Source organism: Crocodylus porosus, unplaced genomic scaffold, assembly GCF_001723895.1.
Source record: "Crocodylus porosus isolate Cpor-Errol unplaced genomic scaffold, CroPor_comp1, whole genome shotgun sequence".
Classification (NCBI taxonomy): Eukaryota; Metazoa; Chordata; order Crocodylia; family Crocodylidae; genus Crocodylus; species Crocodylus porosus.
In genome coordinates this window covers 34,741,789-34,756,462 of record NW_017728948.1, presented here as the reverse complement: position 1 = coordinate 34,756,462, position 14,674 = coordinate 34,741,789, and the positions used below count along the sequence as shown (strand labels likewise).

Sequence of the window (14,674 nt, the reverse complement as noted above, 5' to 3'; positions counted from 1 at the left end):
TGACCATCCTTAAGGACTTAAAAAGCTTCAAGAGATTGTGTGTGCTGCTACAAAGCAGGGATCCAGGCATGAAAATCCTGGTGCAGAACATTTAGAGAAATACAAGTCTCTAGAACAATACTAGTACAAGTCAGATTTAGAACCTTAAGTCTCCACAGAACCAAGACCACTCCATAACAAAATACAACATCCATGGCTAACAAGTGTTGTACCAATTTGTTCACCTACAAATTTCTTCTGACAGTTTTCAGTCAGGTCTGCTGTTCCAAAGACTGTTACTACTGGAGAAAGATGTACTCATTTCAAGAGCTGACAACCATTCTGTTACTATTACTACATTAGGATTTAAAGACCATAAAGTAGTATCAGGAATCCACCGTGCTATGTTTTGTATAGACAAACAACAAAGGAAGTCCCCATTTGCTTGGCAACATATCAGAAACGGTCTCTCCCTAGGATCCTTCAATAAAATAACAACAAAACAGTATTGTCCACCAAGGTAATTACACTTTTTATTAAGCTTCATCGATATAACTTCAAAAAGTTATTACATTCAACGCATAACAAATTGCACTTAGAACATTAAAATGTGGGATGCAGACAGAGCAAACTAAAGCCAAAATTCTATTTCCTTCTGTGCACCTAAATACCAGTTTTTTAACTGTTCATTTTTGGTGTGTGTATAGACTGAGCATGTGCAGAAGGCTACTCGGTTGGGCAGGTACACTGCTACACATGTGCAACCAATTTGCAACATTCAAGTGTGCGAGTCATAAAAAGGTAGAGGACCAGAAACCACTTATTAACATATTAGATGTCAGAGGAGAAGCACGCAGCTTCCCAAGCTTTAGCCCTAATAGCCAAGTAGCATAGGTACTTAGCCAAGAAGCAGAAGACCCAGATTCTAGGCCCTCCTCACTTAGAGGTTTTAAATTGCATTTCTCTGACTTCCCAGCACCGTGCTCTAACCACAAACATCACAAGTTAAGTAATATCTAGTCCCCTCTCCAGTACTCCTTTTGAAGTTCCCTCTGCAGCCAAGAGGGAGATATATGGGACCAGGAGAAAGAGAACAAGTTAGCGTTTGTGGGGCTCAATGAAACTGCTGCTGCCCTGGATAAGAGGGACTCCAGGTAAAGCATGAATGTCCCAATGGATAGAAACTTCCCCACTGCACTGATTTCTGAGATAGTGGCTCAAATTTCATAGGTGCAGGAGAAGGGGCTGGATAATACCTAACATGTGGTTAGGAAGTCAGAGAGACTCAAGTTCAAACCCCCACTGGGTGAGGGAGGCCTGAAACCCAGGTTTCCCCCTTTCTTGGCAAGTACCCTAACCACTCAGCTATTAGGGCTAAAAATACTGGAGGTCCCCCCTTCTTCCCTAAGCACTTCCACACTTTTTCAGACTTATGTTCAAGTATATGCTTGCATAGCTGTATACATGCCCAAACAACATGTGGGCTACTACTGCACATATTCAAATTATGCAAATGTGCTTATACATAACAAAGCAGGAAAGCATAAAAAAATTAATCCTGGTACGAGGCCAGAAAATGGTCATCTAGGCATACTGTGGGAAACAGAATTCCACCCTAAATGTAAAGCTGGGAACAGTAACCAGGAATTCCTACAGCCTCTAGATTACACTGTTTTTACACTTGAGAACTATGAAGAGAATTATAATTTCTGGAAAAAAAAAAATAGGTGCCCGTTTCATACAGATACAAAAGGTTCTCTGTACAATACTGGACATGTAAAGTGAGTCAAGTATTTCCTTGAGACACTTCTGTCCAACACAAAATAAAAGCCAAGGAGAACTTTCCATAAAACTTAAAGAGTATAACACATCTTTCACACACAAATAGCAAGTCTCTTCAGAAATGCAAGCAAAGTGGAGAAAATTAATGCCCAACCAGGTTGTTTTAAAACCTATACTAATTTTACCCAGCCCTTCAACATGAAAGGCAAAAGCTATGTGTCACTATGAGTAAAATAAAATAAACTCAAAATCAAGGATCTGACTTTACATGTGTATAACTTAGGGAAGAAATGATTCCAGAGATTTAATTACAATTGGAATTTCTGAGCATGCTGACTCTGGCAACGTGACCAAGAATGTGACAGCACTTGCAGGACTATCAGTTCGGGAGCCTAATGAAATAGTGTACTGTAATTTCTGAACAATAAGCACTAGTTTGAAAATCAGAAGAAAATCAGAATGTTTAAGTGTTAATCAAAAAGCAATTCTTGTAAATATTCCAATATTGCTCTCATATATAGAAAATGACATAACATCAGCTTGGAAGTTATAGTATATTCCCGTATGAAAATCATAATCACTGCCACACTCCTCTCTTTAAAACTTACGGTTTAATAAGAATTTTGTACTCATTTGAGTATGGACACTTGATTTCTATAGTAAAACTTAGAACTCCTTTTTGTCATGCGAAGACATAATTATTTATTGTTTATGCATTAACCAAAACCAACATCTGATTATTGTTCAGTTTGAGCCCATACCTGCAGTCATGGCACCACTGAATAACAATCCAAAATTCAGTGTGAAGGTTCAGTATTAATTTCCACTTAATAGTATTCCTCAGGAGACTTTTAAATGTTTACCAGCTCCACTGAGAATTATGCTGTACCAGTTTAGCTTCCACTTCCCATGGGATAGGAATGATCACACAAAAGTTACAACTCACACACAGAAGTCCTCACACCCTCTTAATATGGTAAAATATGTTTGTCTGTCATTATTCAAACTTGCTTTTAAATGAACAAAGGCCAAAAAGGTTGATGTTACCTATTTGAATTTGGTACCACTAAATCTCCAAGTTTTTCAGGCAATTTTCTCATGGACACCAATTTTCATCTTTTTTTTTACCATGTATATGCTATGCTACATGGTATCATAAACCTCAGAAAATGGCAGCAAGCAAGATGATACAACAGGATGTGGACAAATGTGGGGAAAGATTAAGCATCAAAACAGAAGTAAATGCTGCTCAGGTGCTATTTTAAGGCTACCTTATATTGCTAACACATCTGAAAAACCTCATTAGGTCTAGTCCAGTATTTTTTAGCTCAACAGTTTAGCACTGGAAATGTTTGTCTGTATCTCAGTAAATATTTAATGTACTGTACTTTATGAGAATAAGTAGAATTCTAGGCGTGAGGGAGCTTCTGTTTTGAACTGCAAGTCAGGATTTAAATGCCTCAGCAGAACTGTTTGTAAAACCCTGCACATTCATTTTCATCAAGTGCATACATGAACAAGTCTAGGCTACTTTCGTACAGCTTCTTGCCTTAGAAACCTACCTAAAGCAAATGTAATTATCCGGAAATGCATTGCTTAGATACTGTGGGGAAGACTGCAGTATACACACCTACACTGACAAGATCAGACAGATAGCATCAGACTGTTTATACAGTGACCCAGCTTTAACAAGTCTGTTTTATCACAGTTTAATTTATGCATTAAAATGATGCACATCTTGAAATATCTTATTGCTATTACAGACTTCATTTATGAAACTATTCCCATTTAAGATGGCACTTAAATAAACACTTCAGTCTCCCCTTCCTGGGGTGGGGAACAAACATTTTTAATACGAAGAAACATTTTACGTAACATGAAGGAGAAACAAAAGCTAATTTCCATCATCTCTTCTTCCTCCAAACAAAAATAATTGATCTCCACAGATCCTACTACTATGGAAAAACACTTTAAAACAGAAATAGAGAATAAGTTTTCTTAAGCTTTTCTCTAGGTTTCATTTTACTTATACACTGTGACATTTATTTTCTCAAAAGATTTTCATTTCAGACTATATCTGATTAAATATTAGAAACTAATATCCTGCCTATCGCATACAACTGAAACAGTAAATTCATTTGGAAGATGACGACAGAAGAAGCTAGGGTGGAACCAGGACAGAGTCTGAGACTACTGGCAGGAGTGTGCACACTGTCAAGCTGAAAGCAAAATTATTTGCAGCATTCATTATGCAAGTAACTGTCTTTGGCAATATACTTAATTTAGAGTCTATAAACATGTTTTCTCAGTTTGAATAAGAGGTTTTGAAGCAGTTGATAGGTACCACAATAGTTGATGACACACAAAAATGTGTCATCCCCCCCCACAGAGTGAACAGAAGATGAGGTAGAGGAGACCCCCTTACCTTTTTTCATTTCCATATGACTTCTGTGCAACTTTTGCATGGAGGATTAGTACTGTTTGATCACCCCTCTCCTTCAAATAGTTTCGCATAGCTTCCCTAAAAAGTAAAATGGAATTGTGTTTTGAAAGGAGCGTTGTTTTATTTTTTAAATGGATATAATCATCTATGTAGAACTTTTAAGACAAATAATACAACTGAGGTTGGAAGGATGCAAAATAGAAGACTATTCAACAAACTCAAATAATATAAACAGGGTCTGAATTAAGTGTTTTAAAAGCAACTACTAGGCAAAAATAACTTTATTTAATTTGTACCCCATAATTACATATTATATTATAATAGATTAAGGCTATCTTGCTCTCTTCTCCAGCAGTTTTTTTGCTGCCTTCAACAAACCTGATGATTCTGCACAAGAACACTGGTGTTTGTTTCAACAATCAAATCAAACCAAGAAGGACACTGTGCTCTCACTGTTATAACAACAAATATTTTGCTACATGCATTGATCTGAAATGCACTTTAAACTAATATCCCTTCATTTTATCCAAGGTTTACAACTCCTAAAGCAAGGTGCTTACATGACATGCTGAGGCTGATTTCTTGTGCTTTTGTTAAGTATCCCATTGGTTTACTGGTATATATACCTTCAGACCCCAAAGAAAAAAACTAATTAAAAATGCTCACATATGTCTAAACTGATATTTGCTTACTCACCTACCAAGGAAAGCTTCCTAGTTCCCCACAGGGAGCCAGGCAAAATGAATGTTTAAGCTTTGTACTTACTATACACTGATATTCTAGCATTCATCTCTACAATACCAGGAAAACCATATGCAAATTGTCATTGGTCCAAAATATAGACAACCAACCCTGAAACAATTAGGTAGAGAATAATACATTACAGGGGTCACCTGCATGTGGTACCAGCTATGCTTTAAGTACCATAAACAATTCAAGGTTGTGGAACCATATTTATAAAGGTATTTTAGGTGCCCAATGATGTTGATACATGTCTAATGTGATTTACAAATTCACCTACGCAGATTAAATGTCCCAGTTGCACTGATGTCTATGAGATTTATGCGCCTAACTGCCTGAGTAGGTGCAGCTATAGATCTAAATAGGCACTTATCTGTATTCTCAGGTGCTTCTCACCTCATCCCTATTTATTCAACTAGCTAGGCACAAAATGTTTCTTGTTGAATCTGAAAATGACAAGAGTATATAGCAAAGGATATCTAAAAGGAGAAACCACAGAAATTCAAGCTAAATCCATAACATGGTCATTATAACTAAGTAACTATTTGATCTATGCTTTTCTCACAGGAAGCAGTATTTTTGCCTTAGCACCTCTTAACAGAAGGACTCCTAAAATAAAGGCAGCCTACAAAATACAATCTTGTTTAGTAGAGTCAACAGGACAGACACCATATTCTACCTGGGACACACATACACCTTACATTCTTGTATTTGGCATATGGATACTGGTGATTGATGTACGTGATACATAAACGTAGGACAAGTTACAATTGTATGTTAGTTACCTGGTCTCCTTAAATTGGGCTAATAGCTGGTAACTTGGATACTATGCTGCATGGAAACAAAAAATCAACTCTCTGAAGTATATTTACCTGTGCTATATATAAGAATATTCAGATGCACATCCAGTATTTGTAACCACAAAACCTAATATTTTTTCAATAAGTTGTATTTATGAATTTCAATACTAACTTTTTAAAAAATTCATTTTACTCCATCAGAAACCTGTGTTCAAGCTCCAGACTGAATTATCTAATACCCCATTAACATCTGCAGTATTCATATTATGCACTTCTTGGACTCATTGCTATAAACAGAGCCTGGAATAGCTGTGTACTGTCAGTTCCAGTATTTGTTTAGCACTATTTCATAGGAAAAATTAATTCTGCCTTTCATCCTGCTATGTCGCAACAGCAGAAAAAATAGTCTGGAGACTTAATCTCCCCAAAACGACAATACCCTCCTTTTATATCCATGTAGAAATAAACGTTTGATGGCTACCACCAGGGCTTTCATAGAGCAACTTTCATCACTTGCTAACAAAGCATTTTACAACCAAGGTAAACATCATCCTACTAAATTTTCTGTACAACCGCAAAAAAGGAAAATAGTAGCAAAATCTAACAGAAGTTGAAGTTGCTGGGAGATATTTTTATTCCTCCAAAGGAACTTATGCAATGAAGGGGAAAAGAATGGTTTCAGCATTTCCTGAAGAACAAGCATCTTAAAAAAATAATTTTCTTGTCACGCTGGAAATTACGGGGATGTAAAAGGTGGTAATGGTTACGAAGGACATTTTTATATGGATTAGCATTTAGCTAACAGTTAATAGAGTCTATAGGTATGTTATTTGAAACTATTTATGCAGGTAATAATATTTATTACTTGCATACTCTATTATTTCTTCAGTTTAAGACTTCTAATATTCAAAGCAAACAGAAAGAAAAAGACCACAATTCTCCAGTTTCCAGCCTTCCTGTTGTCTTTAGAGATCAATCTCAGGGATATGGTCTATTAGATCTGAAACACCGTTTCCTACCCAATTCTAAGTCAGTGGTTCCCAACCTTTTTTATACTGCAGACTGACATGGGAGTGGGACAGGACACACAGAGCTGGCTGCCTCTCCTGGGGCTGCCCTGCTTTAACACTAGACATGACTGCCAGCAGCAGAAGCCTTTCATCCAGGTGGACAGACGGGGGTCCAAGCAGGGGGGCTCATGCCACAACCTGGCAGTCAACCCTTCTGTTATAATATGTGGTCATAGTGTGGACACGGTTATGATCTGCTGCTCTGAAGGATATAGTTACCCCGTCCTAGTCAACATTCCCCAGAGAAAGACAACTGAAGAACTACGTATTTAAAACCTGTGCATGAAATCTAGATTCATCACAGTTTATATACAGTACAATATGTTTATGCCCGAGACATCAGACAATACTACCAATAACTTCCAAGTAACCCGCAAGTGGCATTAACTTAAGTGGGCAAAATATGTCATGTTTTAGACTTCTTTTTGTTTTTACATTTCTGTAAATGTGTATTTATAATTATAAACCATGTGGGAAGATAAGCATTCACCAGATTCAGACACTTCTATGGCTTTAATCCTGGTTTGCATTACATACAAAGTTGCTGCGTAAATATGAAACAAGCTCAGTGTACATCTCTCCTGACATGGAAGAAAACGTGAAGATCTGCATCCTAGTTTTGTTTGAGGCATTCCAAACCTTCAGTCTAAAAGGAACAAAGCTAGAGTAACAGCGGGCAATGCTCCTAATATCCTATTGTTCACATATAACACAGTAAACAAAGTGAAGTTTTTCTACACATTAGCCCAGGAAGCCATCAACATAAAATAGTGAACATTTGTAAGTACAAATATATTGAAAATTGCCACAGAATAACTGTTTGCGATAACTTCACTGCAACAATTAGCAAATGGGAAGTGTTCAACTGCATCTACAGTGAGTTATAAAAGGCAGAGAATTTTAAATGTTTCCTTTCAGCTCCAGACTTGTTACAAAGACCTACTCCAGTCAAACCACTGTAAACAAATTCCTAGTTATTTAGGCTGGGGAGTTGGACAGCCAGACAAGATGCTAACCACGTCACTCTCTTGTTGACACTGATTACAGAAACTGGCATTAATTTAGCTAACCCCAGATCTTTAAACCTAACAACCACCTCTCTCAGACCTTGACAACAAAAATTCCAAGAGCAAGAATAATTCAGGTACAATGCTCCAGACAGAAGGCAGGGTAGATATGCACCTTATAGACTAAATCAGATACACCAACAACACAAATTTTGCATTCTAAAAACCATTTAACAACTATCTTCAGAATGAAAAAATATTTAGAATATTTTTAGTGTATTTTAGAATACACTAAGTTATAACTGTACAGTTAAATTCTAGGAGAGATCATTCCTTGACAGCACTATTGCTTGTGCTGCATATTTCCATGAAAAACACTCAAACACAGAATCTGAATTCTGTCAGTAGAAGAGCTTTGTCATTTGACATGCCACCATCGACCATATTTGGCAATGAAGAGAAGCTTGGAGTCATCTCTAGAGATTTTGACCTGGGCACATTTATACCTACTATGGGATCACTTAAATAATATGGAGTAGACGCACGCTATGCAAGTTCTGCAAATATTTGATTTTCAGATTAAAAACAAAACAATAAGCATCTCAGTGTTCAGAGTTGTGTGGTTATACAAAAATTAAAATACTTTTAATCTGCTAATTTAAAAATATTAAACCAATATTTATAACAGTCATATAACAGTTTTCAAATATCTGAAGGATGGTTATAAAGAGACCAGAGATTGACTAATCTGTGGGCACAGAGGACAGGACAAGGAGCATAAGTCTTAAATTGCACCAAGGTATATTTACATTGGATATTAGAATCAACTTTCTCATGACGAGGGGGGTTGAGCACTGGAACAACCTGAGAAGTTGTGAAGTCTCCGTCATTGAAATTTAAGAGGTGGTTAAGCCAAACACTTGGCTGGAATGGTTTAGACAAAGATGGTTCAGTCTTGAGCAGGGGACTGGACTAGATAACCGCCTTCCACCCTATTTTTAGTTGTTCTATGATAATATCTTAAAGCATTTGCTGATTCTGATTCTTCAGAAATGAAAACTGGCAAAATACAATCTCTTAGTTCAATCTGAAGTACTGTTTGTTTGTTTGTTTGAGATAAAAAAAAAAAAAAAGTAGAGAGATAAGCTCTTCAATGCTTACCTGGTGAGGCGTTTAGGTTGTGGTCGCTCACCAAATTTCCTGCAAAAAACAAGAAGGTGGTAATTTAAAATAAACTATTCACCAATTGAATTTTACAGTGAAATGCCACTACATTTTTAATATTTCAAGGCAAACATTCATGCAATTAGATACTGCTCTAAACTCATTTTTAAGAACACAAAAAGGGCCACCCTGGGTCAGACCAATGGTTCATCTAGTCCAGTAGCCAGACAAAGGAGATGTTGGCTGGAGGGAACCCAGATGACTACAAGATTGTTCTCCTTTCCCTTGTCCATGCAAGTCTAAGTGGAGTTTCAATGGGTGGTGCTCACTGGCAACTTAAACACATTCAAGGGGCAGTGGGCACCAGCTGGAGTTCTCTGCTCAGTGGCCTTCCTTAGCTCTCTAGTTATTAACCTGTAACATGCACTCCTACTTTTTCATATTTTGTCCCACACACTCCATTATTATACATTTAGTGACCCCCTTCTGGCCACTAAGGGGAGTTTGTAGTTCCCTCTAGGTGAGCCTAGGCCTACAGTCATCATACAGCAAATAGGCTTATCTGACATGAACAAGTAACAGATGCTTTAGAACAGGGGTTTTCAACCTTTCTGCATCAATGTATCCCTGGCAGCCAGATGGGGGGGTCAGAGGTGTATAGCACGTGGTTGGCGGCAGCAGCCACCATATACGATCTTCCCCTGCCCCCCACATCTGTCTGGGCAAGCAGTACCTGTGCAGCAGTGCATGATGGTGTGTGGCAGCACTCTGTTTCTGCCCACCAGCACATACCCCCTAGGGCCTTCTCAAGTACCCCTAGTTGACAACCCGTGCTTTAGAGCAGAAGTGGCTAACCCACAGAACATGTGCCTGAAGAGGCATAGGGAGATGCTGTGTAAGCTCCAGGCACTCAGTAAAGAGGTGCCAGAATAGAAGCAGGGGCTTGAGCCTTTAGGTACATGGAGCAGGAACCTGCTGCAAGAAGAGTCATCAAGTATCACCCTAAGAACCAATTTAAGCCTTCCCTTGCTCTGCAGCTGCTCCCAAATTCAGGGCTTTGGATGCTCGCTCAATATTAAACTGCAGCCGTTCCGGGCCCAGGGAAGGATTAGCCAAGCTCTTAGCCATGACACCTCTTTCATAGAAGCATCTTGCCCGTGCTCCTCTCCTCATGGCTTGAGGTTCAAGCCCCACTTCCCTCCATTCTGGTGCCCAAGTGTACAACTCTAAGATGTACATTTCTAATCAGAATCTGAGTGGTACTCGGGGAAAGAATAGGGGCTTAAACTTGTAACACACACCTGTCAAAAAGGCTGGCTACTGCTGCTTTAGAGAGAGAGAGAGAGAGAGTATATGAATGGGGCATGCCTAGAGTGATCCATCCCATGTCATACCCTCCTGGAAATTAATCAGTTTAGGGACATTAGAGGATACCTCCCTGGATTGTTTTATTTAGGAGTTGCCAGTTGACCCATCCTCTGTGAATTTCTCTATAGTCTCGTTTTTACCATGGTTATACCATCTGCCTGCATAACCTTTGGTGGCAATAAGTTCCTTAAGTTAACTAAGGGCTGAGTAAAAAAAAATAGCACTTCCTCTGTTTGTTTTAAACCTGCTTCCTGATTGTTTCCAGGGGCAACCTTAATTCTCATATTCTGGGACTTGGTTCCCTATTCACTTTATCCATGCTCTTCACTGTTTTACAGACCTCTATCGCATCCTCGCTCAGCCTTCTCCCTTCCAAACTGAAGAGTCTGTCTTTCTAATCTATTCTGATATGGCAGCTGCTCCAGACCCCTGTTCATCTTTACTGCCCTTCTCTGTACCTTATGCAACTCTACCACATCGTTTTCAAGATATTGAGATGGAGACCAGTACTGCATGCAGTATTTAAGATGTGGGCACAACATGTCATTTCTCAGACCCTTTTTCTTGAAAAGAAAACTAAGTATCATAAACACACAAAATAGCAAGAGACTCTTTTTATGACCAATTGGAAGCACCAAGAATGAATGCCCACTATTAAATGAAAAACTTTATTAGTAATATTCCTTCTCTGATCTGAGTTGGCAAGTCCAACGCATAAGGAATACTCACCATCAGCACCATTTTTCTCAGAAATCCAACCCCCACACCCTACACACATGACTTCCCACATTTGGAGTGACAAAATCTGCTACACATGCTGACCAAGAAAACTAAGAAAATGAAATGAGGCTCAAGTAATGTGCAGGTAGAGAAACTGTGATCCAAAAATATGTCATTATATAGTACATTAATGCAAACGTACTGATTAATTGCTTTTGGACAGCTTTATCTCCTCTAGTCCTTCAACACTATATGACCGCAAATGTTTTGGCTAGATCTTCCTATGAATGCTTGAGTATGAAAGAAATATGTACATGTATATAACTGTCAGGTAGAAAATCCTATAAAAGAAAAGCAAGATACTGCTCCCATACTCTGACAACACATACGTGCTCCTATGTTCAACCTGTTGGAGCTAAAATGAAGACAATCAAGAAACGTGGTAACTAACATCTACCAGGGTTGTCTCAACGCTTTTCTACCTAAAAATAAATGAAAGAAAAAGTAAAATCGGCAAATGCATATGTTACCATTATAAATAAACCTACTTAAGACTATCAGCATTTCAGTGCTATATAATGAAAATTAGCTACATCTTTCCCTTCATGTTTCCTGAATAATGAACATTTGTAATTCCCTTGTGCAAAGTAAGAATGACAGGTTAAAATGATTGTATGGTTAATGAATACCCTTTAGTTTTGTATCAGTAATTTCATAAATAAGATAAAAAGTAAAAATATTTAATTAATGGAATATCATTTAATTATCACTGAAGAATACAAACAGGAACTAAGGGAAACACCCAAACAAAACTGCAGGAGATATACAGCAGCTTTAAATTTAAGACAAAACAACCTACATATTAAGCCAGCACAACCACACATGTAATTTGTTCTTTAGTGTTTTGGGAGGGTGGTTTTTGTTTAAATGAGCAAAGTTTGTTTTTGTTTTTATAGGAAAGGCTGAGGATGATGCGTTTTGCATTTAGCTCTGAACAGGTGCTAACCATGCATACAAAAAAACTGAGTCTCTAAGTTGTTCAAGTTTGGACACTAAAACTAAGTGCCAAGAACACTAGTAATTGTTTTTAAATAGTTACCTACAACTAAAGAATTACCTGAAAAAATGACTAATTTTTTATATTTATTCTTTCCTTCCTTTTATTTCCTCTGAGCTTGAACAATGGAAGCAAATTGTTCAGTATCATTTATTTTTACTATGTTTTTAGTTTATTTTATTCTTGATGCACTAGTGCAACGCTGATCTGTTTGACCCTTGACTTTGAAAATGTTTCCATTTGAACATATTTTTATTAGCCTTACAATAAATTTTATAACAACTTTTTATAACCATTGCTGAATTTAAGGCCAATTTTTACATCCCATTTAAGCATTTTTCCTTTTAATCTGATCTTTACAAACATATATTACACAGCATTAACATCTGTTTAGTCATTGTTTTCTTTTGGAGACAGGATAAAAGTCCTATTTGGGAGAGGAAACAGCTTGAAAAAAAAAAGAATTCATCCTTACCCCAGGACCACAGTCCTCTGCACAAAGAGCAAAAGACTCTGCAGGACAGTGGTATAATTAAAGCAGGGAGGCAGGAGGGGTACAAAAATGGCAGCTCTGACAGGTGTGCAAATCACAGTTGTGATCAGGACAACAACCATAAGCTGCCACTGCCTCTATGTTGCTATACTGCTGCCACAGAATCATTAACAACACATTTGATGCAAAAGCACATTCTCTCATGTAGTGTTGCTAGTATAATTCAGTTCACTAAGATGACCTGACTATGGCCGAATAGTGGGGGAGAAGGGGGGGGGGGGCACGGCAGAATGATTTAGCTCCCTCTATATTCTGAACAGAGGAGCCATTAAACTATCATATTTATGTGTACTATACTAGCACTTACAGGCCCAAATCAAAATCAGGATCCTACTGCACCGGAAGCTAACTAGGAAGCTACCATGAAGGAAGAGTTCTTACATCAAACAAATTCCAAGGCTTTGTCTATATACACTTTTCTGAGATAAAACTGTATATAATTTGTGGGGACTCTGGGGTTCCTACACAAGTGTAAAAACACAGTTTAAACTGCAAATGGCCAGGTGTGCAAGCCATTCTTAAATGTTCTGAACCTCCTGAACAGTTTCAGAAGTACAGCTGGATAATCTGGTATTATTTTGAACTAGTTCTCTGCAAACCAGTTCACTATTATAGGCAGATACAGTACCGAGTTTTTTCGAGACTCGCATCTGGTAGGTCTGTCAGGCATCCTACACTAACTACACTGCTCCCTCAAGCCTCCCTCCCACAACAACACAGTAACTGGCTCCTCTGGTATGCAGCCAGAACTCTGCTGCTCCAACTCCTGTTGCCTGCACTTGACCACAATGTCCATGGCTAGGGCCTCTGGAGGTAGCCCTCAGTTGTTTTAAAAGAGCTGATCAATTTTTTTTTCTGTTGCTGGTAAACTGAACAGGCTTACTTGTAGGTGGGATATGACCACAGGGGCTGTAGACACATAGCTTAGACCCCTCCTTGTGTGCACCTGCAGGCTGACCAAGGACTCCACTGCCACCAATGGAAAAAAACTGACTAGGTCTTAAAAAAGCAGAAGACAGCTGCTCCTGAACCCCCAGCCACATGTAAGTGGGAGCCCAGGCAACCATCCACTCACCACCTGATCACTCCTCAACATACACCCCCAATCCTAAGCCTGGGACTTGCAGAACCGCAGACAACTGCCACCAATGGAAGGAAACTGACTAGTTTTAAAAGTGGCAGAGAACTGCTCCTTGAACCCCTAAGGCCCAAACACAAAGCAGCAGGGGTCCAGGCAGCTCCCCTCCCCCATTGCCTGGCCATGCTTCCAACCCCAAATCAGTCTGGGATGCATCAAACTATGGTCAATTTCCAAGAACTAAAGTAAACTAATGAGTGGCTTGGAAAAATGCTCTTTAAAAGTTGCAAAAGTTTTGGCAGCTCCAGATCATCAAGCTCCCCGAGAACAGAGAAGCCCTATATACATACCTAACCAATCCCCCTGCGGGTAGAACTACACAGATTTCAGCAAAGTGCAGGAAAATGTCTTTATTGAAGTCAAAGTTAGTGAGAAGGGGGAGCGGAAAGTTGCAACTGATCTGGGTATTCGCTATCACCCCTGGTTATTTATGCAAAGGCACTGCATACAAGGTGACCATTCTATTTTGAACTCTTAGCACTGTGTGCAGACAACTGAGTAAGGACAAATGTGAACCAGTTTCCAGTCAGTGATGTTCTCAAAATGGTACAACTGCTGTCTTTCTGCACCCACACACTGCAGTTTTAAAAAGCTGTATACAGACATCTGCACTTAAGTTAGCTGCATTGATTTCACTAAGTTATTTTAAACCAGGGGTGTCAAACTCATCCCAGACCCTGGACTGGATCCAGACCACAGGGGCTCCTTCTGGGCTAGACTCATGGGACCAACAGAAACTGCAGCAGGTATGGTGGCAGCAGGGAACTTTAGGGACAGCAAAAGAGGCCTGGAGGCAGCAGCAGTAGTAGAGCAAACAAAGACTATGCCTGTGCAGCCCTCACCCACTCCTTG

General features: G+C 38.8%; 1 protein-coding gene across 3 annotated transcripts in view; it reads right to left on the bottom strand.

Annotated features, from left to right (window-relative positions):
• RBPJ (recombination signal binding protein for immunoglobulin kappa J region) overlaps positions 1-14,674 on the bottom strand; it is a 105,381-nt gene that overhangs the window by 38,063 nt on the left and 52,644 nt on the right. For all 3 annotated transcript variants that reach the window (XM_019553001.1, XM_019553000.1, XM_019553002.1), the window contains 2 exons: positions 8,984-9,022; positions 4,187-4,282 (listed from right to left, as the gene is read on the bottom strand). In XM_019553001.1, the coding sequence (XP_019408546.1) occupies positions 4,187-4,282; positions 8,984-9,022 (135 nt within the window). The remainder of the gene's footprint in view (positions 1-4,186; positions 4,283-8,983; positions 9,023-14,674) is intronic.